The sequence below is a fragment of the Cnephaeus nilssonii genome (assembly GCF_951640355.1).
Source record: "Cnephaeus nilssonii genome assembly, chromosome: 6".
NCBI classification, from domain to species: Eukaryota; Metazoa; Chordata; class Mammalia; order Chiroptera; family Vespertilionidae; genus Cnephaeus; species Cnephaeus nilssonii.
Window position 1 is genome coordinate 37,089,473 of NC_137077.1, and position 26,157 is coordinate 37,115,629.

Here is a 26,157-nt window from a genome sequence, read left to right on the forward strand (position 1 = left end):
TTATGGTCTTATGGGCTGAAAAGCTACATTTTCTATGAACAGAGGTTAAGTGTTACAGAGAGTATATGCCAATGCATTTTTACTTTTTCAACAGAAAAATGGGGCAAAGGAGATGGACACTAGAGAATGCTTTTAAAGTGGACCTCAGTCTTTATAAATATACATTTTGGGTCTTTAGAATCATAACATCCTTTTAAGAGGGGTTCTAGGGGAATGCAGTATCAAAGTCATATTCCTAGCCTGGCCAGTGTGGCTCAGTGGCTGAGCGTTGACCCATGAACCAAGAGGTCATATTTCATTTCCCCATCAGGGCACATGTCCATGTTTTCGGGCACAATCCCCAGTAGGGGGTGTGCAGGAGGCAGCTGATGATTCTCTCTCATCATTGATGTGTACTTCTTTCTCCCTCTCCCTTCCTCTCTCTGAAATCAATAAAAACATATTACAAAATTTTAAAAAAAATCTTATTTCTAGCTGTTTCATTGGCTACGTTTAAAAACTAGGTTTCCTACAATAAGCACCACATTTAGGGTAGTATTGTGCTCTAGCAGCAGTGAGGGGAATAAAAATAGAGTGCTTTAATCCTATTTGCAAGGCTTTATTTCTTTTCTTTTCTTTCTTTTTTTTTTTTAAGCAATTGTACACAAGGCTTTATTTCTTAAGCTGGAGGTTGGCTTATGATTTAAAATAAATTTTTTATACTTCTGAATGTCTAAAAAAATATATAATTTTAGAAAAGTTTTCCAAATTCAGTATAAAACATTCTATCTCTACTAGGCTTTCCACTGTTCTACTTTTTGAGAAACAGATGGCTATTTTACATAAAGAAAAGCAAGCTCCTTGTTGTGAAAAATAACCCAGTTATCTAGGAATCCTACATAACTCTAATTAGCTAAAGAAGTATGACACTTCTAACAATGATGTCCTGTTATAAACTGACGAAGAAATCTCACTCCTGAAGATTTTGGAGACATATATGCACATTGTTTCCCCTGAAAAACGAATGATGGTTATAAAACTTTTCTTTCAGAAAAAATCACCCTAATACGGTGAGAGTAAGGTATACAGTAAATCTTCACTTAATATCGGTAAGTTCTTAGAAACTGTGACTTGAAGCAAAATGATGTATGACAAAACCCATGTTACCATTAAGAAAACAAGTAAGATGATTTTCCAACCTGCTTATTCTAGTTCAGGGTCACAGGTCGCTGGAGCCTAGCCTGGCAGAACAGGGGTACAGTGGGAGCCCACCCTGGACAGGGCGCCTCTCCGTCGCAGGGCGCACTCACACCCACGCTGACGCACAGTGGGACAACTTAGACACAACAATCCACCTCACGCACACACCTTTGGGATGTGGGAGGAAACAAGTCCACGGAGACAACTCCATAGAGACAACGGCCACGGCCAGGAACTGACTTTTTCTTCATCAACGTTATAACGAAACAACTTTGAAAAAATGACATTATTCGAGAACACTGCTACACTTGCATGATCCTTTACATGTGTTATTTGATCAACATTACAGTCTTGGCATAGATACTATTATTTTTTCTGTCTGGTGAATGAGGAAGCTGAAGATCAGAAAGGCTTGACAGCTAGTACACAATGCTGCTCCTTCTACTTTACCCCACTACTGACGAGACGGGGCTAGTTTGAGTGGGGAGAGAGGTAGAGACAAAGCTGACTCTTCACGTGGTCCCATGCTGCCTCTTCTGTAGAAACAACCAAACCAATGAACTCTCACCTGGTGACTCTGCAAGGTGCTCTTGTTTCTCTTCTCTGTCCTGAAACTGAATTAAATGCGACCACAAAGCCGACTTCCCCTGAAAGTACAAGGGATATAAAAGTTTTCATTTTATAAGAAATAATTCATAAAAAAATAATTTCTCATCAAAACCATTCACGTTGAAACAGCCACTGTGAAGTTTGGCGACTCAAGCGCATCCGTTCCTAGCTGTGTGACGCCCCGAGCGCGTCACTCCACATGTAACGAGGGTCATTCTTTGCCTCACTGAGAACACTGGCAACAGCTGGGGACGGCGCCACTAAGCACGAGGCCAGAAGTGGAGGCACACAGATCGCTGGCTCCGGCTTGGTTGTTCCTTAGTTGTATGTGTTTAGGACTCTCTATATTAGCCACACCAGAAACCAGGGAATTAAGAGGCTCTAGCAGCACATGATGTTTTTGCACATCTATATACAAAATACGTTTCAATATATGGAATGGCAACCAGAGAAGAAAGTTGGGACAAGAGGAGAAAGAGAGAAGGGAAAGAAGGAAGAAATACGCACCCAACAGAAACAAAACGAAACAGCACAAAACCAGAAAGGGACAGGAGAGAGACAAAAGCAAAGAAACCATCTCAATTTTTTTTTTTTAAATTTTCCATCCTGAATAACTAGATAACATGAAATGAAGTGCTAATTCTGGCTGACAGACGTCTTTGCTGGACAGTGACAGCAGGCCCTGAGTGGCATCCACGGGGGCAGAGCCTCTGCAGAGAGTGGGCGGCTTCATCCTTTCCTGTCGAACAGGAAAGAGCTGGCCGCCTCCTAATCACGGGGTTATGTTTTCTTTTTCTGGAATCGAAACGCCCGGGGTGCGTTTCTAGTCATCCTGGGACAAGGAAACCGACCCTTTCATTATGATGGCGTCCTTGTCTCCTCCTCCATTTCCTAACAGGGCTCCTAACGGCCATGCCACCGGGGCGCGGAGACGCTTACCTGCTTGACCAGCAAGCCGTGGCTCCATATCCTCTCCAGGAGGTCGCAGAGGCTGGCGATCAGGGTGTTCTCCTCCAAGCCCGTGATGCTGGCCTCTCCGTGGCCCAGCTCCACCGCTTCGTGGCCCATCTTCTCCACCAGCATGCGTTTGGTCTGCAAACATCGCGTGTGGCCACCAGTGTTATCCCAGCAGCGAGGCCAGAGCCCAACAAGTCCGTCACCGGGTCAGGAGGCCTGGGGTCCCTGCATTACACTTCTAACTGCAGAGTTTTAGTCACCCTGGGAAAAGTGTCTTAATCTCTGCGGTCAACTCACTGGAGTGGTATCATGTATACTTTTACTATTTTGTCAGAGAAACAGAGGGTCACTAAAGAGGTATTCTGAAACCATTTTAAAGTACCCCCATGTAAACATGTGAATGTTTATACACGACACTTTTCAGATGACTAACTTGAGTAACGCTGAGGAATTACACCAGACCTGGAAAATGCACCGTCAGGAGCTAAAACCCCACTGCCCCACGCCTCAGCAAACGGACAGTATTTGCACTTAGTTCTGACTGCACTGAGGCAGAAGCCACAAGACAAAGCGGAACTCTCTAATGAGGAGTGCACTGGGTCTCTTTTTTTGCTTCCTCCTTTTCTGTTTCATTTCTTGTGTGCTCATGAGCATGCACCGAAAAAGGGAAAGGAAATGGAAATCAGGTTCAGGTAAGCTGATTTACAGCAGTCTTAGCTGCTCTTATAAAATGTAAAGTGAGGGGGAATCTAGTTCCTTTAGGCAGGGACCTTGTCTGTCTGATTCAGCACTGACTGCAGATGCTAAAAATAGGGCATTTATTGAATACACACAGAGAAAGTCCTGGAGAAATGACTGACAGATGAATGAATAAAATTACTGGTTAAAATGTTCTGAGGTTTGTCAATCTGTATTGCCACCTCTGGTAAATACAGATATCAGAGAGGAGACTGGTGCGTAATATACACAAGCCCACAACACAGCCAGCATCTTCTTCCTTATGGGTCTACTCACACATGTATGGGCACAGATAAGGTTCCAACAGCTGCATATACAGACACACACACATAAATGTGCTGTCTTTTGCATAAGATGACAACATCCCTGACACAGCTTCTGACTGGCTTAATAACCATTCATGTCAGAGAGGAAGACAGCCATGGCTGAAAAGGGGACAAAACTGTGCAGGGCTCCCAAGTCACTGATTCTATGGGCCACGGAGGAGCCATGGAGGCTCATGACCTCAGGAGAGAAAGCACACGAGGTTTAGGCCCCAGTACAAGTTTTCTTCTAGGGAGGCTGCGGGCTCAAACGGGGTGACCTCTGCTCATCGTAGCCCCACACGTGGAGTACCCGTGAACGTGCACCGTGTCCTCGCATCTGTGAGTAATACGTACCTTCATTCTACATTCCTTTAATAAGCCTTCCACAAATTTCCAGTTGGTCTGTGCAATCACGGCAGGAGAGAGGTCTGACAATTTGGGTTGCCTCAGGTTTTTTCCTAAACTCCGTGCCTCTTGCATATATTTCTAAAAATTAAAGAACATTTTTAATGCATAAACATCAGATATTCTTCTGACCTATTTAACCTTGAATAAAAGCAAGTGTGGGAACAACAGACGTGTACACGTGCAACAGCAATTCAGGTCTCAGTGAGTCAGAAGGCAGAGGGCCCTGTGCTCCCACCAACCGTCAGCCCCGTGAAAACGGGGACAGAAACCCCATCAGGATAAAATGCATTCAAAATGAGATGGAATTTCACCTCGTTCGGTCTCTTCATTGGAAAGACGCGAGGTTGTGATTAGTCAGGAGCATGGCTGGAATGAAAAAACTGGGTGTCTGGGTTACAGTCCAGGTTCTGCAGGAACTCAGTGATTCTCCGGTCACTGGTTTCCCACACCTCAGATCACGAGGCTCTCGGGCACTGCTCCCAGCCCAACCCTTTCCTCAAATCAAGTCACCGCAGGAACTCTAGAATCTGGGGGCAACTGATTTTATGACCACGGGCGTTCTGTTTATTCATAAAATGGGCACAAAACAGGCCCACCTCCCTCACGAGAAAGGCCCTGGGACCACTCTGAAAAGTGGCCCACATGCAGGAGGCCGCGTGTTTCTGTGACATGTCTGTCCTGTGCCTTCTTCCTTAACCAAGAGAAAGTGGGAACATCACCATACTTGTGAGGGCTCAGAGAGTAGCTGAGAAACCCAGTCCACGGAGCTTGAGCTTTGGTTAGTAAGTTCCCAGAAAAACACACAATCACTACATATGATGTGTGCAGAACGCCTGCTGGCTCTTTCTATGCCACCTGCAAAAGCTCATTCAGGTACCTTATGCTTGCTTCAGGACCACAGGACAGAATCCCCCAAACTCCAAGTACCGTAGGACCATATTTAGAGAATAACTACTCTAAATTATATAGTAAAACTAGCAGTTTGCTGGAGAGGGAGAGAGATTGCTAGCCAGCGCGTCCTCCCACAGACACATATGTGAAATCTATCTTACTATCTTAAGGGCAGAATTTGAAACTGTAAGTGAAGATGTGTAAAATCCTTTGCATTCTTTAAATGAAAGGGAGATTATACTTTAATGCAGGCGTCCTCAAACTACGGCCCGCGGGCCACATGCGGGTGTTCTTGCTGTTTTGTTTTTTTACTTCAAAATAAGATATGTGCAGTGTGCATAGGAATTTGTTCATAGTTTTTTTTAAACTATAGTCCGGCCCTCCAACAGTCTGAGGGACAGTGAACTGGCCCCCTGTTTAAAAAGTTTGAGGACCCCTGCTTTAATGTATTTCTCCTCCATAAGAAAAATAATCTGATAAAGCTGTTATAATTTGTTTTTAAAATCCCACTGATTAGGGATTCAACGGACTAGTTTACCTGCTATTTCCCGACTCTCCTGATGAAATGCCATATTAACGAAATGACCTGTTTCTTTTCCAGTGCAACCATTTTAAATATAGATTTAAAAGTCAAATGAACTCCACAAGCATTAAGTTCCCATAAACTTATGTATACCTCTTTCTGCTTCAAACCATTTTTAGAGGGAGAGCTGAGAATGAGAGACAACTATCACCACTAGGAAACTAAGTGTTAACAGGTCTATTGAAATATCCTGAAGGTCAGTTTTCAAAGAAATAAAAGCAGGAAATAAAGTGTTAGAAAAACTAACCTGAGATAGAGGCAGGGATCCCATGTGAGAATTGTATCTGCAATTCCTATTATTTCAGGTTGTACTAATGTTATTTGGAATATTACGAATCAGAGGTAGAAGACTGGTAAAAACAATGTTATCTGGTGAGGTTCTGTTTCTCCCCCATCCTCAGTTCCTCTGCCTCTAGGACTTGTGCAAATGCAGAGAGAACTACTACAAGACTCAATTCTCAAGAAGGGTTAAGTATCAAACTTGGCTTAGGAAGAAACACTGCCTGCAAGAAAAGGAGTGAGGAGCATGGTCAGGCAAGAGGGTAGGAAGAAAAAAATAATTGGATTACTAATTAGGCCCTGTTTAAAATTTGTGTTCTAGTATATAAATGAAAAGTTATAACAGGGCTGCCCTTTGAGTGGCCATACATTCTGAGCACCCAGCACTGTACCCGTGGCGTGGGGACAGTTATCAGCCACCAGTGAGCCCCACGAGGCCACGTGTCAAGTCTCCTGAGCATCTCCGTTGGAGGCACAGAACCGTGACATCCCACGGGCATGCACAGAAAGGGGGCTGAGGGTGGCATAGGCCCTTCCTCACAGCAAGAAGGGAGGCGGCCTCCGTATACTGTACAAATCAAGCGATGAGAAAAACGTGATTTGCTTTTGGAAGACAAGGTGTATTTTAAGATGAAAATGGAGGAAAAAGAGAAACTTTCACAAGGAATGTTTTTATAATACTATAGCCTACTTCACTGCAGTGGGAAGTCACCTTGGATTTCTTCTGAGAGTTCTAATATGCCCTTCTGCATTTCTGCCAAAAGCAATGGACCACTAGGAACTACCTATGGAAATATATCCTGCTCATTAATCACCACCGGACCAACTGCTCTTCAGTACAGGCTCTCCCCGAGTTTTCTAATAGACAGCCTGGCACTGAGCGTGTGAAGAGAAGAACACTGTCAAGTTGGGTAAATTTATGCTAATGTCATAATAGGAACAAAATACAACGAAGAGTCCTCCTGCCCTGAGGGTGGCTGGTTAGTGCCACCTGGTATGCAGGGTCAGGGAAGAGGACCTGCCCGGAAGTCAGGAGTCCTGGGCTGTAGGCCGGCGCGGCCTTTGTGTATCCATCTAACTTTGGACAAGTTGCTTGGACTTCAGTGACCTCAAAGGTTTCTCTTAGTACTAAGATACTACCTTGATGAGCCGATTTTATGACCACATTAAATACAGACCAGAAAGGGTAAATTAAAATGCTGTGGAGATAAAAACCTAACCAAAAAGCTGATTAAAAGTAAATCACTTCTGCAAAATGCTTAAATAAAAGGGAGTCTAAATATTTAATATAGTTCCCTTTGGAAGAAAAATAATTTGCTAAATCTGTTCTCCATCCTCCCTGCCAATCACACTGATTAGGGACTTGAAGAATCCCCGCCAACGGTATAGGATTACTCGTGTTAGCACACACCACCACGAAAAGGTGCCAAACACAAGAGGCAGCGAAATGCAGAATGGAGAGGCGGCGTGTTCATGTCTCGGGGTGATGTGGGCCATGCTAGAGCTCTGTGCACTCACGCAGTGGGTCATTCAAGGAACACCAAAGGCAAGATTCGGGAACATCTGCAAAGCACTTTCAGGTTAAGAACATACCAGGCAGCACTCAGAGAAGGATTTTTTGGGAAGTCGTGCAGGAGGAGGTGGGCCCTGATCCCACTCCCAGAATGCCATGGAGTTCTGACAGACCAAAAGTTCCCTGGAAGGCTAAGAGGATGGAGAATGCCAAAGACAAAAAAAAAAAAAAGGATTTGGGAGAAAGAGACAAGCAAAATAAGCATGCATATGATAAAGTCACAGCAAAAGAAAAAGGAGAGAGAAAATACAGTAGCACAAAGAAAAGCACTACATAAATTCAGTTCTTAAGAAAATGTTTAAAATCATATAGGCATGAACAAAAAAAAGCAATATATATTTAAAATGTTTTCTGCTTTATTTTTACATATTTGAGTTTAGACTATAGTTAATAGATTTTCTGATTGCATTTTTTCTTTTGATCTCAAGAAGTAACTTATTTAAAATTACTCAAACATATAATTATGGTTTTATTTTCAAGTAGTACAAATAAAGCATAGGATCTTAATTTTAAAATAACTTAAGAAAACTTTTAAAATGGTGTCAGCAAGACGAAGACGAAGACAAAGACCAGGCAGATACATCTTTACCTACTATGTTTAAATTATGCTTAAAATAATGTCTATGCTTCTTATAAAATTTTTTCCCTACAGGAGATATATTGACCAAAAATTTATCTTAAACTTGGCCTTGTAATTGTGATACACAAGGAGACTTGCATTCGAGCCTTTTTTAGATGTACTAAAATTACAAAAATGGGGGAAAAAAGGTGTTTTCTGCTCTAAGTCAGTACAAAAGGATTAAAATATAACTGAACTGTTTTTTGTTGTGTTTTTTTTTAAGAATGGGAAAGGCCCTATACAATGACACCTGCTGGGCTGAGTGAGCCTAGCTGGTGGCTCTGCATCAAACATCCCAGGAAGGCAGCCCACATACCTCCCTCAAGTCGTTGTCCAGGCCCACGTGCTCGGAATGCTGGCGGAGGCGGTCTTTCCTGCGCTGCGTGGTGGCGCTCCGACTTACCCAGCGACTGAAAAACAGGATCCAGAGGTGAAAACAAACAAACCCAAGCAATGCAGTCACTTAACTTTAAAATAGAAGGAACTGTTCAAAACAAAAGACTGACAATACTTATTTTTCTTTTTAAAACACATGACAGCTTTACTGAGATGTAACTTAAATACCATACAATCACCCATTTAAAGCATGAAGTTAAATGGTGTTTACTATATTCAAAGAGATATGTAATCAGCACCACAATCAAGACATTTATAAAAATGCATAGTTATCCCCTCTGTAATGACCGTCTCCTTTCCATCTTGCCCACCTAACACAACCCCAAACCCTGAGTGAATAATATTACCCTCTCACTTCCTTATTCTCATACCCATGAAGGTTAGTTTTTTATTTAATTCATGATTACCCATGAATCACTTTACCTGCCCTTTATCAAGTGTCCCCCAACCCCCTCAAAGACGATTCCCACACCTTTCACTGTATTCTCAAGTACCTCCACGGAACTGAAGACCCACCTTGCCTCCTTCCTCATGCCCTCTATTTAGTGATGCACACACACAGACACCTCATCTTTCTTCTAATCCCAAAGTATGAAAAATATTGGCCATGCCTCAAAACTTATGTGTTCCACCTATATCCCTGACCAATTCTCTCCTGCCTTCTTCAGCCTGCTCTATTAATCACCACCTTTGCTGCCAATCCAATTTTTCTCTCCCACCTGAATATTTCCTTTTAGCTTACAAGCATGCTGACCCTCTATAGTTATGCTGAAGTCACTTTCTTCACTCTTTTTATGTAAAAATACTTTTAAAATATTTAGAAAGTTTAGTGGTAAGGCCTTTATTTACCTTTGGCTCTTTAGTTCATCTCAAATCAGCTTCTTCCCATGAAAATGCTCCTGATGAAGCCAAATACCCCCACCTGCCATATGCAATGGCTATTATTCATTCCATTCTTAGCTTACTCAAACTCTCTGCTACATTTAGTACTGCTGATCACTCCTTCTACCTTAAAACCCCATCTATTTTCCAATGGAATGCTCTCTCACATTTGAGCCTTTGTCCACGCGATGTTCTCCCGTCTATTCATCTTTCAGATAGCATAGACAGCACACAGAAAGTGTTCTATGATTCTTCCAAATCTAAATTGCTAACCCTCTGATATTCCCCAACTGTAGTTCCTATCAGTGTGTTATTCTTACTTATCTTTCCTCTCTACTATAAACTCTTGAAGGGCTTGTATCATCTCTATCAGCCATTTTACTGGCAGAATCTACTACGTCACCTGCCTCTTCTATAAACACACCTTAAATAAATAATCACAGATGCAACCTAACATTTAGGTTTACAGATGTTCATCATAGTACATATGCAGTATGTTTCCTTTATTCCAAGATACATTTTGGCTTTTAAATTTTCCTGAAACTAGGATATACCTTTCACTCCAAAAGCATGCTGAATGCATACTTTTTGAAAAAGCTTTTGAGTTAATCGCAGATCTTACACCCAACAGTTAGAATTAAGTAAATGTGTTCAAAACAACCTAATATTCAACAATAGGAGGTACTATGGGAGAGCGCCCCTGATACAATAATGAATAAAAAAAAGCAAGACAGAACATTCTACAAACAATATTGTAAAAAAGGAAAAAGCATGAACATGCACATATGTGTGCACACACACCAGGATCCATGCAATGGAAAAACACCAACAAATGTTCACATATCATGATGATGGCATTATGGGTGGGTCTAAAATTTACCCTATCGCTTTCCAGTAAAATTTTGAATGAATGTGTATTGTTTTATATTAAACTATTTTAAAAAATTTCCTAGGTTTGACTATGTATTCATCAAACCATTCTAAGAATATTTACTCTTGAGTATATCCTTGATAGCAGAGATAACCACAATTTAAATTGAACTTATAGCCCTGGCTTGTTTAGCTAAGTGGATAGGACGTTGGCCTGTGGACTGAAGGGTCCCGGGCTCGATTCCAGTCAAGAGCATATGCCCGGGTTGCGGGCTCAACCCCCAGTAGGGGGTGAGCAGGAGGCAGCCGATAAATGATTCTTTCTCATCATTAATGTTCCTATCTCTCTCTCCCTTACCTTTCCTCTCTGAAATAAATAAAAATATATTAAAATGAACTTATATTTTAGTCATTCAGGAAAAGTCATATTGCATTTCTGACAACTTATTACTTTTAAATATGTTATTAATAAAGTATCCAATTTACAAAAAACTTAAAATGAGAAAGCTGCTTGTTTCTTTTAAAATAATTTATGCATGACTTTGGTTTTAAGCTTCTCAATCATCTCATTTCAGTCTGCTAGAGGAACACTAAATAATTATAAGAAAAATGGTAGCAAGAAAGATAGCTTCTCTTAAAATACATATATTTTAAAAAAGAATATAGATAGTTTATATCAGGGGGAAAAATGTGCAAAGATCTAGTGATAGATCTCTGAAGTGGAATCCTTAGAAATCTCCCTCAAGCAAAGGATCACTGTAAGACTGTAAAAAGGATACAAGGAAAATTGAGGAACCCTAGCCTGTTTGGCTCAGTGGGTAGAGCATAGGCCTACGAACTGAAAGGTCCCAGGTTTGATTCTCGTCAAGGGCACATACCGGGGTTATGGGCTCGATCCCCAGTGGGAGGCATGCAGGAGGCAGCCGATCAATGATTCTCTCTCATCATTGGTGTTTCTATCTCTCCCTCTCCCTTTCTCTCTAAAATCAATAAAAATATATAATAAAAAATAAAAAGAAAATTGAGGAAACGGAAAAGATCCAAAAAAAAAACCATAGTAAGACACTGACAAAGACTTTTTGCTTGACCAAACCAAAATCAGGCACCTGAACCTCCTTCCAGGCCCATCAGTTCACTTCCTTGTAAAATCCCGTTTTAGTCAGAACCCTAAGTCAGTTGAGAAGGAGCTCCCACCCTCAGGGTCAGGAACTCTCTTATCTGATTGTGTTCCTCATCCTTCGAATCCCCCAGGTGATGCCCAATCAGCTGGCCAGCCTTCAGCAAGAATCCAGTTAGGACAGTTTAATCTGAATCCCTCCTCAACCCTAATGTTTCCTCTTAATAATTTCCCATCTCTGCTCCTTGGCTATAAATCCCCCCTTGCCCATCATATGTTTGGAGTTGAGGCCAATCTCTCTTCCACACTGCAGTACCCCCTTGTGGTGGTCCCTACACCTACCGCCATGGTCTCTTGAATAGTCTGTCTTACCATCTTCAAAAATGTCATGAATATTTTCCTTTAACAACTCTGAAGCAGAGTATAAACACCAGCTGATAAAAATTTATACAATAAATAAAGGGAAAGAGTAAAATATAAGTAACAAAAATATGTGTAGCCCTAGTCAGTGCTCAGTGGTTAGAGCAAAGGCCCTGAGGATGGAAGGGCCAAGGCTTTGATTCCAGGTCAAGGGCACGTACCTTGGTTGCAGGCTTGATGAGGGTGCGCGCGGGAGGCAACTAATCCATGTCTCTCTCAGATCAATGTTTCTCTCTCTCTCTCTCTCTCTCTCTCTCTCTCCCCTCCTCCCTCCCTCCCTCCCTCCCTCCCTCCCTCCCTCCCTCCCTCCCATCTCTCTCTAACAAAAAATCAATGGAAAAATATCCTCACATGAGGATTAAAAAAAAAAAAGACTTGGGTATAGATTTCTGACCTGGAGGCCCTGAAAACAGCCCTGTAGCAAAAAAAGCCAGTGTAAGTTTGTAAAATCTATTCAGTGTTTTAAGAAATTAAGGCTATTGGGCAGGGTGGTTTCAGTAAAAATCTAAAATAGAATCATGACATCAGCTAAATAAACCTATATAATAAAAGCCTAATATGTAAATTGTCCCCTCGGGCGGTCATTCGATCATGAGACCGGGAGTTCGACCACTCACTATAACGTGCGCTACCAGGGGGTGGCGCGGAACATGGTGGGCTTCGGCGATGCACTACGACCTCTCACCAGCTACCTGGGGGCGGGGGTGATGGGACGGAAGTGCGGTGAGAATGCGGGGTATCTCGCTCTCACTCCCCCTGCTACCCTCCCCCGGGACGCCAGGGCTTGCGCTCCAGGGAAGCCCCCGCGTCAGGTGCTAGGATGCCTGCGAGGAGCCCGCCTCACACCCATGTGGCCTCTTCTGGGTGAGCCAGGCTGCAGCCGCCAGGACCGCAGGGCTGGCTGGGAGAGAGTGCGCTGCCCATCAGCTTCCGTGAAGCGCCACTGGGCGGCCCAGAGGCCCACACTGCACTCGGGCTCACAGCGTCTGGCCACGCTCACCGCATCTCCACGTGGGAACTTGGGCACGGTGACTCAGGTGGAGGGGAGCGCATGAGGGCCCGGGGGCCCAGGGCCTAGAGGTTGGCTGGGACCTGCCCTTCCATGCCAGATGTTTGTGCTTCGATCTCCGGCAGACCTAGAGACTGCACCCGTGCACGAATTTCATGCACCAGGTCTCTGGTTTATATAATAAAAAGAAGGGTAGAATATAAAGAGCAGAACGTTCCCCTTGGCAGACAAAGTAGTAAAGACTTTAGGTAAAGAAAAGGATAAATATTAATTTACATAATATAACTAGCATCTTACTATACACTCAGTGGGACAAAAATGCCCTATTTAATTTTATTTTCAAAACAGGTAAATGAGCACCTGCTTTAAAAAATTACTATAAAATCCACACATTCCTGATCTGGTTAAATAATTAATTTATTCTTTGCATTATTAAACCTTATTTACTAAGTATAATTTTACCAAAGATAATCATATTTGCTGAATCACTAAGGATTGCTTATTTGCTTTTGCCTTGTAAGCAGCATATTAAATTCTCGCTAACAGTTGATCAACCATTTACATGGGCATGGTTATAAATCCCTTTACCCTGAAATTAGTTCTGAGGTATTTTTTCTTTCAGACTGCAGTCTATCTGAAAATACAATGCTTGGGCTCTGTGTAGAAATGGGAAACCTTGAGATTATATATAAGATTAAAAGCAAGAAAATATGGCAGTAAGATTTAAAAACTGAAATCTTCTCTCCTGAGCGCCCCCCTCCTTCCCTTCCCTGCTTTATTTTTCATCATAAGTCTTATCACTGCCTGGCAGGTTATTTATTTTACTTACTAAGTTTCTTTGTTTCTTTTCTCCTGCTTGAAAGCAGGGATTTTGGTTGTTTTGTTTATTGCTAGGCATTCAGTGTACAAGACAGTGCCTTACATTTAGGAGGGGCTCCATAAATATTTGCCAAATGAATGAATGAGCAATCTAATGCTATCCAAAGGAAGTAAAACTATTAAAATTAAAAGTCTCCCTGTATCGAAGTGATTCAAACAGGGTGTTTTATAAATAAGAAAACAGTGAATAAATCGATGACTAATCTGTTTTGATGGAAAATTCACTCCACACCTGTCCATTCCCTGCAAATCACCTGGGGAAGGGGTCCAACAAAGGGGAAAATGGGCACATGCACATCACACAAGTTAGTGTGACGTAGGGAAAGTGCGACCCTGTCCATCCCAATGCAAGCCCACAAAAACTTGGGAATACGTAACCCCTAGACAAAGAGGTCTCTCTGTTGTTCTGCTCTTGCTTTGCTCCCGCTCCCTTGCATTCTCTTGCTCTGTGACTTGCCTGCCATGTGGTCTTAAGTAGTTGCATGGCCCATGACCATGTGGACCCCACATGCAATAGACTGCAGCTGGGAATACAAGGAAAGCTAGCCAGATGCTGGATTGGACTGGACTTTAATATGGGGCAGAAACTCTGGGCAGTGGCCTTAATTCTTGCTCTAAAGACAAGGCTGGGCTTTTTCCATGGCAAGATGGAGGGAGAAGGGACCTTAGAAGGGAACCTCCTTAATTTTACATCAATAAAGCTTTCACAATACCTCATCCTCCTGTGCAAGTCTCAGGAAATACCTTTCCTTGCAACACTTCAAGAATCCCACTTCCACCGGACACAAAGGGCACCCCACTGATAATACTCTTGGGCCATCTCTTAAAAACCTTCATATTACTTATTTCAAGTGGGCCACTTAGGCCAAAAGGCATAATTCCACCTCTTTTTTATGGCCCTCACTGATTCTACATTTGCCTTCTGAAAACTTAGGTGGCTCAATGCCACGTCCATGTTGTGTTTACTTTCGTCTTCTAGCCCATTTCTTTGCCACAGCCTGGCTTCTTTCCCCCCCCCCCTTTCTCTGACTCTCTTTAATTAGATCACAGGTGTAAAATGGTATTTTCAGATGAGAAGAGAGGAAAGTGATTCCAGTTTGTCCAAAGTTCCTAAGCTGGTTAGTGGTTAAGAATGAACTAAGTTCCAGAACTGCTGATTTACCAAAGTTCTTTTGAACTTACTGTATTCCCCATTAATAACCTTCTTTGCGTCTTTTCTTGTAAAACCCCTATCATGCACTTGTTAAAACACTTGTATTCACCTAAAACCAAGGACTCCCCTAAACACAAATAACTGAGCCCATTTCTAACCACATTCAGATATTTTCTGAAAGGAATCATCTTTCAACAGGATTTATCTTTCTTTTTGCTTGTTTTGCAATTTTTGCACTCAATGCTTAAAAAATATAAAGATGGTGTTATGGGTTGAATTGTGTCCCCCAAACAGATATGTTGAAGTTTTAACTCCAATACTTGTGAATGTGACCTTATTTAAAAATAGGGTCTTTGCCGATGTAATCAAGTTAAGGTCATCAGAACAAGCCCTAAACCAGCAAGACCAGTGTGCTTATAAAAAGAGGAAAGTTTGGACACATACACAGAGAGATGACAGTCATGTAAACAGGAAGACAGAGACTGGAGTTTTGCTACTAGAAGCCAAGGAATGGGGCTACCAGAATTTGGAAGAGGCAAGGAAGGATCCTCCCCTAAAAGCCTTGCCAATACCTTGATTTTGGATTTTCCTCTTTCAGAACTGTAAAAGAATCTATTTCTGTTATTGTTGATTTTTAAAAAAAAAGATATTTTTATTGATTTCAGAGAGGAAGGGAGAGAGAGAGATAGAAACATCAATGACGAGAATCGTTGGCTGGCTGCCACCTGCACGCCCTCTCCTTGAGATCGAGCCTGCAACCCAGGCATGTGCCCTAACCAGGCATCAAACCGTGATCTCCTGGTTCAGAGGTCGATGCTCAACCACTGAGCCATGCCGGCTGGGCAATTTTCTGTTGTTTTAAGTCACCAAGTTTGTAGAACTTTGTGACCGCAATCCTAGGAAACTAATACAGATAGTATAATGACACAGATAATGAAAGTACAACTTTTATAATTCCATTAGACAGTATTAGCATTATAGTTAAACACAGTCAGTTAAAGCAAAGCTATTCCCAAGTGCATGTTACCTAAAAAAGAAAAAATCTATAGTCTTTGGATTCTTTTACATGAGCAAATTAAAAGTCAAACCCTATCTCAAATGAATTAATTTGGTCTTTGAAAAAGGTAATCAGATTGGTAAAATGTTTAATGGCTAAGCGTTACTCCATTAGAGTTGCAGAGCACACACCCTTCATTCATTCCTCAATCAACTACTCAAATCAAGAATGTGCTTACTTGTTATTAGTTGGCCCTGTTGCCAAGACATCGGACTGTAACTTTGGAAAGAACCCTTGCTCATATTTGCCTTGACCAATTTTCATATCAAGTAGATGTGGGTGGATTGCAGTGTGATCCATTTTCATCAGCCGCTGCTCAACTGACTGGGCTATAAATGGAATTTATAACAAATTAGAGACATTGGCTAAGCCTTAAAAAATAATTCTTCCTCCATTCATGCACCTACAAGGAACTCATTCTTTCTGACATCCTGAAACAGATTTTTACTAAAGCTTTTCAAAATCAGTGTAATATAAGTACAAAAAAGGATAATCTTAAGTAAATGCTAGATAATTAATTTTCACAATATTTCTGCCTTTGTCAAAAGTAGGGCAGTGGGGATAAAAAAAATCATGAAAAGTTTCCCATAAGTGGGAAATTCAACATTCTTAATGGATGGCAAATATTTCCCTTGAGCTGAAAGACAGGTAAAGAGAAGGGAACAGCAAGCACAGAAGCCTTATATTAACTGCATTTCTTTGTACAAAGACCCACTAAATAGTCGTGGTTCTTTTTGTAAAAGCAAGGAATTTGTAAAACAAGGAATTATGTGAAGTTATTTTTAGTAACAGTCACATTCTCATTAGTAGGAGTGTTTATTAGATCAAGAGGGGTAATGCAGAGACAAATAAAACAAGCAGGCATTTAGAAAATGTCCAGAGGATAAAAAACTGACCTTTTAAAGAATGGGACAGAGTTAAAAGACAGGAATTACTCAATATTCCTATTTTTAAACCACTGAAAGTTAGGGACTGTCTCAAAGACCCAAGAAATAGTGAATTATGTCTTTGGTTAAAAAAAAAAAAATTTGGCCCTAGCCGGTTTGGCTCAGAGGATTGAGCGTAAGCCTGCGGACCTAAGGGTCCCGAGTTCGATTCGGGTCAAGGGTACATGCCCGGGTTGGAGGTTCTATCCCCAGCGGGGAGCGTGCAGGAGGCAGTCGATCAATGATTCTCTCTCAATGATGTTTCTATCTTTTCCTCTCCTTCTCCCTTCCTTTCTGAAATCAATAAAAATATATAATTTTTAAAAAGTCACATTGTCTTTAAAAAAAATCTGGACTTAAGTGTTTTCATTAACTGAATTTTCAAGAGGAAATGTAGTATTTGAGAATCAAGGCTATGTCTCCAATCCTCTGCCTAGAAATTACTAAAACAGGAGGACGAGCAGGGACCGTGGTTGTGTGATAAATAGAACACACCGCGGAACTGCTAACATTGGGATTATCTTGCCTCTTTCAATACCACAGATTTAGTACTGCCAGTTATTGCCCAAACACAGTCTAAAAATATTCTTTTTTGGGTGGGAAGGGGTCTGCCCCTGACTCTCTTGTGAGAAGAACACGCTTAACACCTTCTTATGTGAGATCAGTGCTTCACCCAAAACGATTGTTTGTGTCTGACGATAATAGTATTAAGGGAAGCTCTGAGGAACTTACTATTACCCTCTATGACATAAACTTCAAAATGTTAAGCTTCCCTAATTTTTCTCCATAGAAATTTATCCAAAAATTTTTTGAACTTCATTTATTTTTAATGCATAACGTGTAACTTATCTTGAAACATAGTCCCTATGTTCTATGCTGGGCAAAAAGGATGCCAGGTTTTGTTTAAAAATATATTTTTTAATTGATTTCAGAGAGGAAGGTAGAGGGAGAGAGAGAGAGAAACATCAATGATGAGAATCATTGATTGGCTGCCTCCTGAACGCCCCCTACTGGGGATCGAGCCCGCAACACGGGCATGTACCCGTGACTGGAATCAAACCTGGGACTCTTCAGTCTGCAGGCCGAGGCTCTATCCACTGAGCCAAACCAGCGGATGCCATGTTTTAATGTGAAATGATATTTAATTTTCAACAATGACCCCTGGCACTCCACAGCCCTATTTATGCTCTCAATGCTTCCTAATATTTATAAAGCACAATTAACAGATGGTTTAGGCAAAATAATGCTTAGATTCATGGCATGAAGTTCCTGCCAATTTTATGTTCCATGAAATACTACAAAATTCCATCTCTGCCAACTAGTGCCTCTGTCCTCGTGAAAGGAAAATGAGCTTCAGTTTTTTCCGTTGGATTTAAATGACAGAGAAATCCATCTGATACTGAGTTATTCTCCTTTAGTTAGGAATCTTTTTAAAACATAAAAATCATCATTCACAATGAACTACTCTCAGGTTTACATGTAAGACTGCCATAGGGAACATAATGCAAAGTTACTTTTCAGTGATTATGCCACCAGTGAATACTGAACATTCAGAGATGATTAAATGCCTGCTTTAAGAGGTCACGGGTGTTACACTTTCAAGGGTTTGTGCCAATATCCAGTTTCTGTGATTGGTAAGGGAAAAGAAAACTGAATTACGGTCAACTTGTTGCCTTTCAGCACAGAAATCATGAGGTTCTGGTGCCACAATGTCAACAGCAGATAACCTCTGCCTAAAGAATTCACCTGCAAATCAAAATCCTTTTTTAGTTAGAGGCAAAAGAGAAACAACAAAAGACAAAAACAATACACAATAAAAATCCAATGCTGACAACAAAATCCCAACCTTCACAGCGTATGCTGGAGGAGGGGGGAAGACAATTTCATCTGATAAAAGAAACTACTGTGCCCTCTTTGAGAAATGAACAGTCACAGCCAGCTGCCTCCTTTTACTTTAAAAAAAAAGTCTCTGATAAATTAAATTCCTGGGAGACTACTGACTGCTTAGGCTGAATCTCATTTTCATATCTGTTAAATCTATCATGGTACATTTTCAAGAGTATTATATAATTTCTGACATGATAGTGGGAGTATCAAATTCTCTAAGAGGCTGAAAGAAAATCTATGTTAATTGAAAAGATTTCTGGAAGCACACAAAGGAATCAGTGCTGAGCCCCATTAAAAAAGTTCTGTCAGAAAGGGAGGCATGAAGTTGGCTCAAAAAGGCATTATACTCTTCGGATGGCCTTGAAGGCACCGGAAGTCAGACGAGACTCCAACAGGCGGGGACCATTCATTCATTCTGTCCCTCCATTTCCAGAGACACAGCAGTACTGCTGCTCCCTGAAAGGCTCCAAGGATCCACCCTCACGAGCACAACAGGACGAGGGTCCAGCCAGCTCTAGGGAGACCTCTACGGTGACATGAGACATTCTTTACCTACTTCTCTCCTTCAGTATGCAGCAACCACAGCCTCACAACTCCTAGACTCTGATCTACGGACATAAAGTGACAAAGGCAAGTAACAGAAGCAGAGCAAAGACCCTGCACATTTGCTGCCTCCTTTTTCTCCAGACAAAAAACTGCTTCCCAATAGCTCCTACGTTTGAAGAAATAGTAAATCAAAGGAGGGGGCACTCAGGTGATCAATATGTTTACTTGGCAAACGAAGGGTTAGGAGCCAGGGATGAATACATAAAATTGGGTGGACTGGTACATTTTACGTGTTTATTAAATGCGTAGCTAACATCATAGTGAGGCTTCGGGGGCTAGAATCAGTCACACCTGGGCTCAAATCACGACTCCACCAATCACAAGCTACACAACCACAAGCTACACAATCACAAGCAAGTGGCTTGACTGCTCAGTTTTCTCAACTGTAAAATGAGGGTGGTTATAAAACCAAACAAAAGTAAATGTGCCTACATCCCTCCCACCCTTCATCATTAAGATCATATGCAAAAGGGCATGTAAAACACACCATAAAATGTTCAGCACACAGTAAGTAGTCAGTAAACACTGACTATTAATATGACTATTTATTTCGTAGACTACTATATTACGCTGGCCCAAAACTCATAATTCTTGGAGGGGAAAACTGGTGTCAGGGTTAGGAAACTGCTAATTTGAATACAAGAATCCAGAGATGTAATTTCAATTTAAAAAAAGCTATTATAATTAATGGCACCACTAAACTAAATATACAGTCATAGTTATGTAAATTAGGCAGCATCTCAGATTTACTATTTTAAATGAATACTTATCTTTTCCTGGATAAAGAGAAAAGAAGCCAGAAGTTAAAAAAGCAACAGCAAGATAAAAATTAACCTTTTTTTTTCTATTAAGGCGATAAAGAAAACATGATAAGAATCATAGCAACCTTGTAATTATACTCCATTCGATTTATCGTTTTCCTCTTCTAAGAGAAAGGAATGTCAAGTAGGAATGGGATGGACATTAACTCACAGAAACAGAAGGGAACAAAACTAAAGAAAGTACCTCTTATAAGGACGAGCCATCAAGTCTAAAACTGACAATATTTTGGTTTATAAGGCCAACAATGTACACAAAATAATCGTGGATTTTAAGTTAATTTTAAAAGGCATGGCAAACGCACCTGCTTCTTTTAAAGTGCTGCATTTCTGATATACGGATGTCCGCAAGGTGGGTGCCCTGACATTATACAGTCCTATCTTCTCAATCCGAGAGTCGAAGACCCGAAGCAAAGGATCTTTCTCCTCCCACTGAGACATAATTTTGTTATCAATAAAGGTGGCAAACATCTGGGTTTCAATAAAGCGTGAAAGAAATGGCAGGTGTGGCTCAGGCTGGTCACACAGAAAGGAAGCCTGTAATGAGATAATTAAAAAATTATTAGGGCAAAGTGACCCACCTCAATACGACATGATAAACCCCAAAATTATCTGTTGCTAAGGTCATTCTTAAAAAAAAAAATCGTTGTTGTTGACAGTATTACAGATGCCCCCCTTTTTTCCACCACTGCCCCCCTCTACCTGGTTCCCATCCCGCCCCAGGCCATCACCACCCTATTGTCTGTGTCCATAGGTAATGCATAGATGCCTATGTTCTTTGGTTAATCTCTTCTCACCCCCCTTCTTCCCTCAGATTCATCAGTCTTTCCATGTTTCCATGCCTCTGGTTCTGTTTTATTCATCAGTTTATTTTGTCCATTAGATTCCTTATTTATTTTGATTTCTTTTTAAATCATAACACACAAACCTGACAAAATTCAAAAATCCTTAAAAATTCACTATGCCTTCCTTTCTTCTAATTTCATGGAATTTCAGCCACTTAGGTCTTTATCTCTGATCCTACTTTTCAAACCTGATTTACATTCTGATACTCATGACCATCATGTAGAAAATAGAGCATCATTAGTGAAAGATGATGGGTCAGTTGCTATAGACCATCAATCATCCTCTTCACTGACCATCAAATTTGACCCCTTCCCCCAGTGAGCGATAATTTCTTCTGCTCTCTGTTTCTAGCCTATGCAATATACCTCCAAGTCGTAAGGCAGTGGGGTAATTAACCAATACAATAATGATATATACACAATAACCTTAACTAAAAACAACATGGAGTTTGTCTTTATGGGTGGAATCTTTTTGTTCTTCTTTAAGTGGGTGTTTTTCTAGGCCCCAACTCTGTCAGAGACTGATGGGTGAGTATTAATTTAAGATCAGACTCCTCTGGACCTGTGCTGACAAGAATAGTCTGGGCCTTAACAACTAAAAAAAGCATTTTCTAAAAAACCATCCGAAGCAAACGAAGCCTTTGGAAATTGTGCACAACACACTCCTGTTACCGGTTTGTCTGCTGCACAGAATGGCTCAGTAAATTGTAATCAGCTTTTAATTCACAGTGTTCATTTTTTTGTGGTTCTTCAGGTCTGTGTGTCTAGAAATCCTAGCTGCAGTTTGGCACCAGCTGAAATTTGACGATGAATGACTACTCCAGCTGCTGGGTTGGTTTGACTTCTCGTTCTTCAGAGCAGATTCGAGGATGGGAGGGTAAGTTCTCATGTAAGATTACTCTCCTGAATACTCGTCGGCTTCTTCCTAGCACGTTTCTCATTCTGAAACTTAGAGAGCCTTTAAAAAACTTCCTTACAGAAACCCACTTACTTAATTTAAGTGCTTCCACAGTTCAGTTATATTTACACATCCAAATAGCCAGAAGAAGGTTCACAGTAGTCTCTAGATATCAGTTCATCTCCTTAAGAGGTATTTCACAGATAAACAGCCAAGTTTATAGAGCAAAAAGCCCTTTTCCCCCCTAAACAGGCCTAATGTCTGGCTTTGATATTCAGACTCTCATGGACCACAACATTTAAGGTCCGCAGAGACTTGGCTTGCTCCGCTAGTAGGTGACAGTCCTGTAAATTGTCCTAGTGAAAAATTAGATGATGACAAGCCTTCTGGAATCCGACATGAAACTTTCATTTCTCTAGGGGTTATATAAAAAGAATTCCATTTATAGTTTCAAGCTACATAAAGATTAAGGAGGAAGAAAGTACCAGTGCCCGATTTAGATAAGCATTTGAATTACCCCAAGCATCATGAGTGTACACAGTAGTTCCAAGCTGAACAGGAAAAAAATGTGGAAAAATGGTTAAGCTTAATGAGAAAGGAACCCAAGAGCACAAATACATCTGGAGAAGTGAAGGCTTCTTAAATTATTTAAGAAGTTTTCTCAAACATAAAGGGCACCAGAACTTAGCTGTTCATCATAGTTTATATCCTCCACCTGAAAAAAGTATCTGATGAAATCAGAAAATAATCTTTTATACTACCCACTCTTATAGAATTTTAAAATTAACGTTTATCTGTCAGATGCTCCAAGACTGTAGATTAGGCTCTCAGAATGGGTTAGCCCCTTTAAGGGGTCTTTCACAACAAAAGGATACAATTTAGCGAAAAGCCATAATTCATTCTAATGGCAATATCATGCCCCATCTACCACAGAGGCAGGAGACCGAACTACACCCTGGTGACCTGAAAGAGTTAATGCCCCTCCCTTAAGTGCTTTTGTCCTGGGGGGTTGGGGGTGGTGGGAGGAGTGTCTGATGGATATGTCAAAAAAAACCTGGCAGAATAATCTGGATTAAATCTTAGTAAGACACTTCAACGCCAGCAGGACAATCAAAAGCTGGTGCCACTTTCTGTCTTCCTTTCCCCAAAACTGGAACAGAGCCTTAGGCTTATAATAATAAAACCTAATTCATTCCTCCTTCTCTCTTTTGATTCTCGGATGAGATAAAAATTTGGCCTCTGAAACCAAACTGTTTGTTACCTTTAACATGGACAAATCGTAACTTCATTATATTGGAGACACAATATAAAAACAGGATTTATTAGAAAAGGAATAGGACTACACCTGATCCTAACTAAAATAAGAGTCAATGAAACTCTTACAGGATCAGATAGTGTTAACAGATTTTAAAAACCTGTGAAATTTGAGTTTCTATAGTTCAAAAATTTTCAAGTAAAGAACGTTTAAAAATGAAATGAAAGGCAACTTAATACAAAATTCAATAGCCGGCTTAATGAGCTACTTGATTTGCTTTGCTGTGAAATTGTTGTATCTAGTGTAAAATACTGGTAAAAGAAAAGTTCTTAAGGAAAGGGAAAGAGGGGAAAAAAAAAAATCTGTGTTTAAAAAAAAGTTAACAAAATCAAATAAGATAGCCCACTAAGAACCATAAAAGGAAACTATGGCTCTCTTTACTTTGTCAAAGTTCTGCATCTGTTCCCGGTTGGTGAGCCAGGATTCCATGTCCTGGGCACTCTGAATCACAAACGACTCGTAGTCGGCAAACATCTGCGTGAAGCGGTTAGCAAACACCTCTCGGAGCTGCACGTTGAGCTGGTAGTCCCTCAGCTCTGCCTCTTCACACTGCAGCTTCAAATCCTTTTCCTTTTCACCCAGAGAGGCAGAGAGGTCCATTTTTTCCACCGTCACACCGGTCCGCTTGGCCAGCGCCTGGAGCCGGGCTATGGTTTCGTTGCCCTTCAGTAGCTCATACATGCTGATGCTATTAGTGGAGATGTTGCCATTCTTTTTGTCATTGACCAAGTCCTTCAGAACCAGATTCTTCAGTTTGGTGGCACTCTCACTGCAGTGTAGGCTGCCCTCAGGAGGGATCCCAAACTGAAGAAGAACTTCGGAGAGTTCCTGGATAAAATCCACTTTATTGGGGAACTGTGGAAATTCTTCAGGCAACTCGATAAAATGGTTGTCAATATCCACAAAACACAAGTTAGCCTAAAAAGAAGGGGGGGGGGGGAAGGTTTTAGAATAAAGGAATTTTAAGTTCTAAAATATCTTTGCCAATTATTAGAAACAAAATCACAAATTACACAGCCTTTTATGTTAACCTTCTCAAGGTTAACAACTTCTTATTCTTTAAAAGTAAACCTGTGTTGCCAGCAGTTTCCCCTTATGTGCGTGTTCTATACCATATTGAATATAAACAAATAATTTTCCTGGGTCTCATCAATTTATTATAATCAAGACATGCTTCTGTAATATACGGCATCCATTAGGTATTCCCAAGTGAGTAAAGGTGCACGGACTGATAGTAAGTACTTTACTAATAGGAGGCACTGCGTGTGCTCACTGAATGAGCTTGAACGTTCTATGCCATTCCACGGCTCCAACACCGTTTGTAATTTAGAAATAACATCTGCTAAAATTTAGCAGTTACAGTACCCCTCCCCCCCGGGAAAAAAATGGGATAAAATTGGCAATCCAAAATCACAGCAAACCCACACATTTTTACTTTATCCCAAATTAGCTTCAACCTCTTGGACAACAAACCCATTTCAGAAGTTATTAGATAAGAACAGGGGGCAGAGGGAGGTGGCAGAAGCAGTGCTTAGAGAACGATAAATGATTAACTTTTGGATAATTAAGAGCTGACTCAGGATCCTGATATTTCTGAGTTGAGGAAAAGAGGAGACAGAAATCAGAGGAAATGTTTTTATGAGTTTGCTTCTACTCCACGTTTTCAATAAAAAGACTTTTAAATATTTTTTCAAGTAGATATGGAAAATTCAAGGAGCCAAGCGCTGCATAAAATTTTGATTATCTCTCAGGTACTTGATTATAGTAGACTCCAAAATGGTATTTTACTTTTACTGTTTAGACCCTCTTAATCTGAACTAGGTTGTCAGTATAAAGGAAGACGGCAACCCTAGTCTGGGGAGGGAAGGGGCCCATAAAACTGATCCTGACTGCAGTAGGGGCTGAACACAGGGCACGGGGTGCAAGTCAACAAACAGAATAGGAAGCTTCATCTGTGTTTCCCCATCTCCCCACCCAGCCCCGCCCTCACCCCCGCTTCCCAGGTCAGCAAGGGGAGAATTCACATGGTCCTCTGATCCTGAATGCTGGAAAGGTGAAAAGAGGAGAGCTAACAGTTGGATCTCTGTTTTTCTCTTCATGTTAGATATCGATGAGCAAGAAGTATAGCAAAGTTCCAAATCAAGCTCAATACAGACTCAAGATATCCCCATCTAAAAACAGAGAACCAACAGTAACTTCTTCAAGTGTGGCGTAGCCTTTGAATCTAACCCATTAGTTCTGCAGATGAAGAAACTGAGTCCTAAAAAAGGTAGATGACTTCCTGTCACCTGTCTCAGATATGCATTCTCAAAGAGCCTGGTGGTTTAAGGGATTTTTTCCTGACATCTTTCCTCTTCTCCAATGTCAACGGTTTTCTCTAAATGAAGAAGAGCTTGAGTCACATCTTGCTGAAGACAGTAGTGCTGCTTACAGCTTTCTTTAAATCCAAATCTTTACATGTATTTTAGTCTCTAGAAAGCAGGCTATATTGAAAAGCTTACAGGGAGAAAGTAGGTCACCATAATTCAAATGGATGATTCAATATCTTTAAAATGGAAGAAAAAATCCACTAACTTGCTAATCTAAATGTTAACCAGCAACTTCGCACCACTTACATTTTGTACTGCTTCCATTTAATGCCTTTCTGCTATCCTTTTTTATCCCTCACCTTCTCCTAGGAGAATAAAAAGTGATGCATTTTGGGAAATTTTAAAGCTTGTTATGCTCATGTCATCACTGCTGAGCTGAAAGTGTATGGCAAGGTGGGTGTTCCAGCACCACGGCTACTGGCCTGGCTCTGTGTTCCCACGAGACTCTCTGTGTCTGGAGAGAAGAGCCCAAGTTGGGGCTTTGATTATCACAAAGTAGAAATGGGAATCGGGAACTTTTGTTATAAAAATTTATTGAAGCGCTCTAGCTGGTTTGGCTCAGTGGATAG

The 26,157-nt window shown here is 41.0% G+C and overlaps 1 protein-coding gene across 6 annotated transcripts in view; it reads right to left on the minus strand.

Moving 5' to 3' along the window:
* The window catches only part of DENND5B (DENN domain containing 5B), a 173,058-nt gene that overhangs the window by 39,304 nt on the left and 107,597 nt on the right, over positions 1-26,157 (minus strand). For 3 of the 6 annotated variants that reach the window (XM_079774037.1, XM_079774036.1, XM_079774035.1), the window contains 7 exons: positions 23,601-24,137; positions 20,467-20,698; positions 16,103-16,253; positions 8,458-8,551; positions 4,143-4,274; positions 2,728-2,880; positions 1,748-1,826 (listed from right to left, as the gene is read on the minus strand). In XM_079774037.1, the coding sequence (XP_079630163.1) occupies positions 1,748-1,826; positions 2,728-2,880; positions 4,143-4,274; positions 8,458-8,551; positions 16,103-16,253; positions 20,467-20,698; positions 23,601-24,137 (1,378 nt within the window). Of the gene's footprint in view, positions 1-1,747; positions 1,827-2,727; positions 2,881-4,142; positions 4,275-7,542; positions 7,654-8,457; positions 8,552-16,102; positions 16,254-18,509; positions 18,597-20,466; positions 20,699-23,600; positions 24,138-26,157 lie in introns of all 6 variants that reach the window. The other 3 variants (XM_079774039.1, XM_079774038.1, XM_079774040.1) reach the window with 3 other exon arrangements.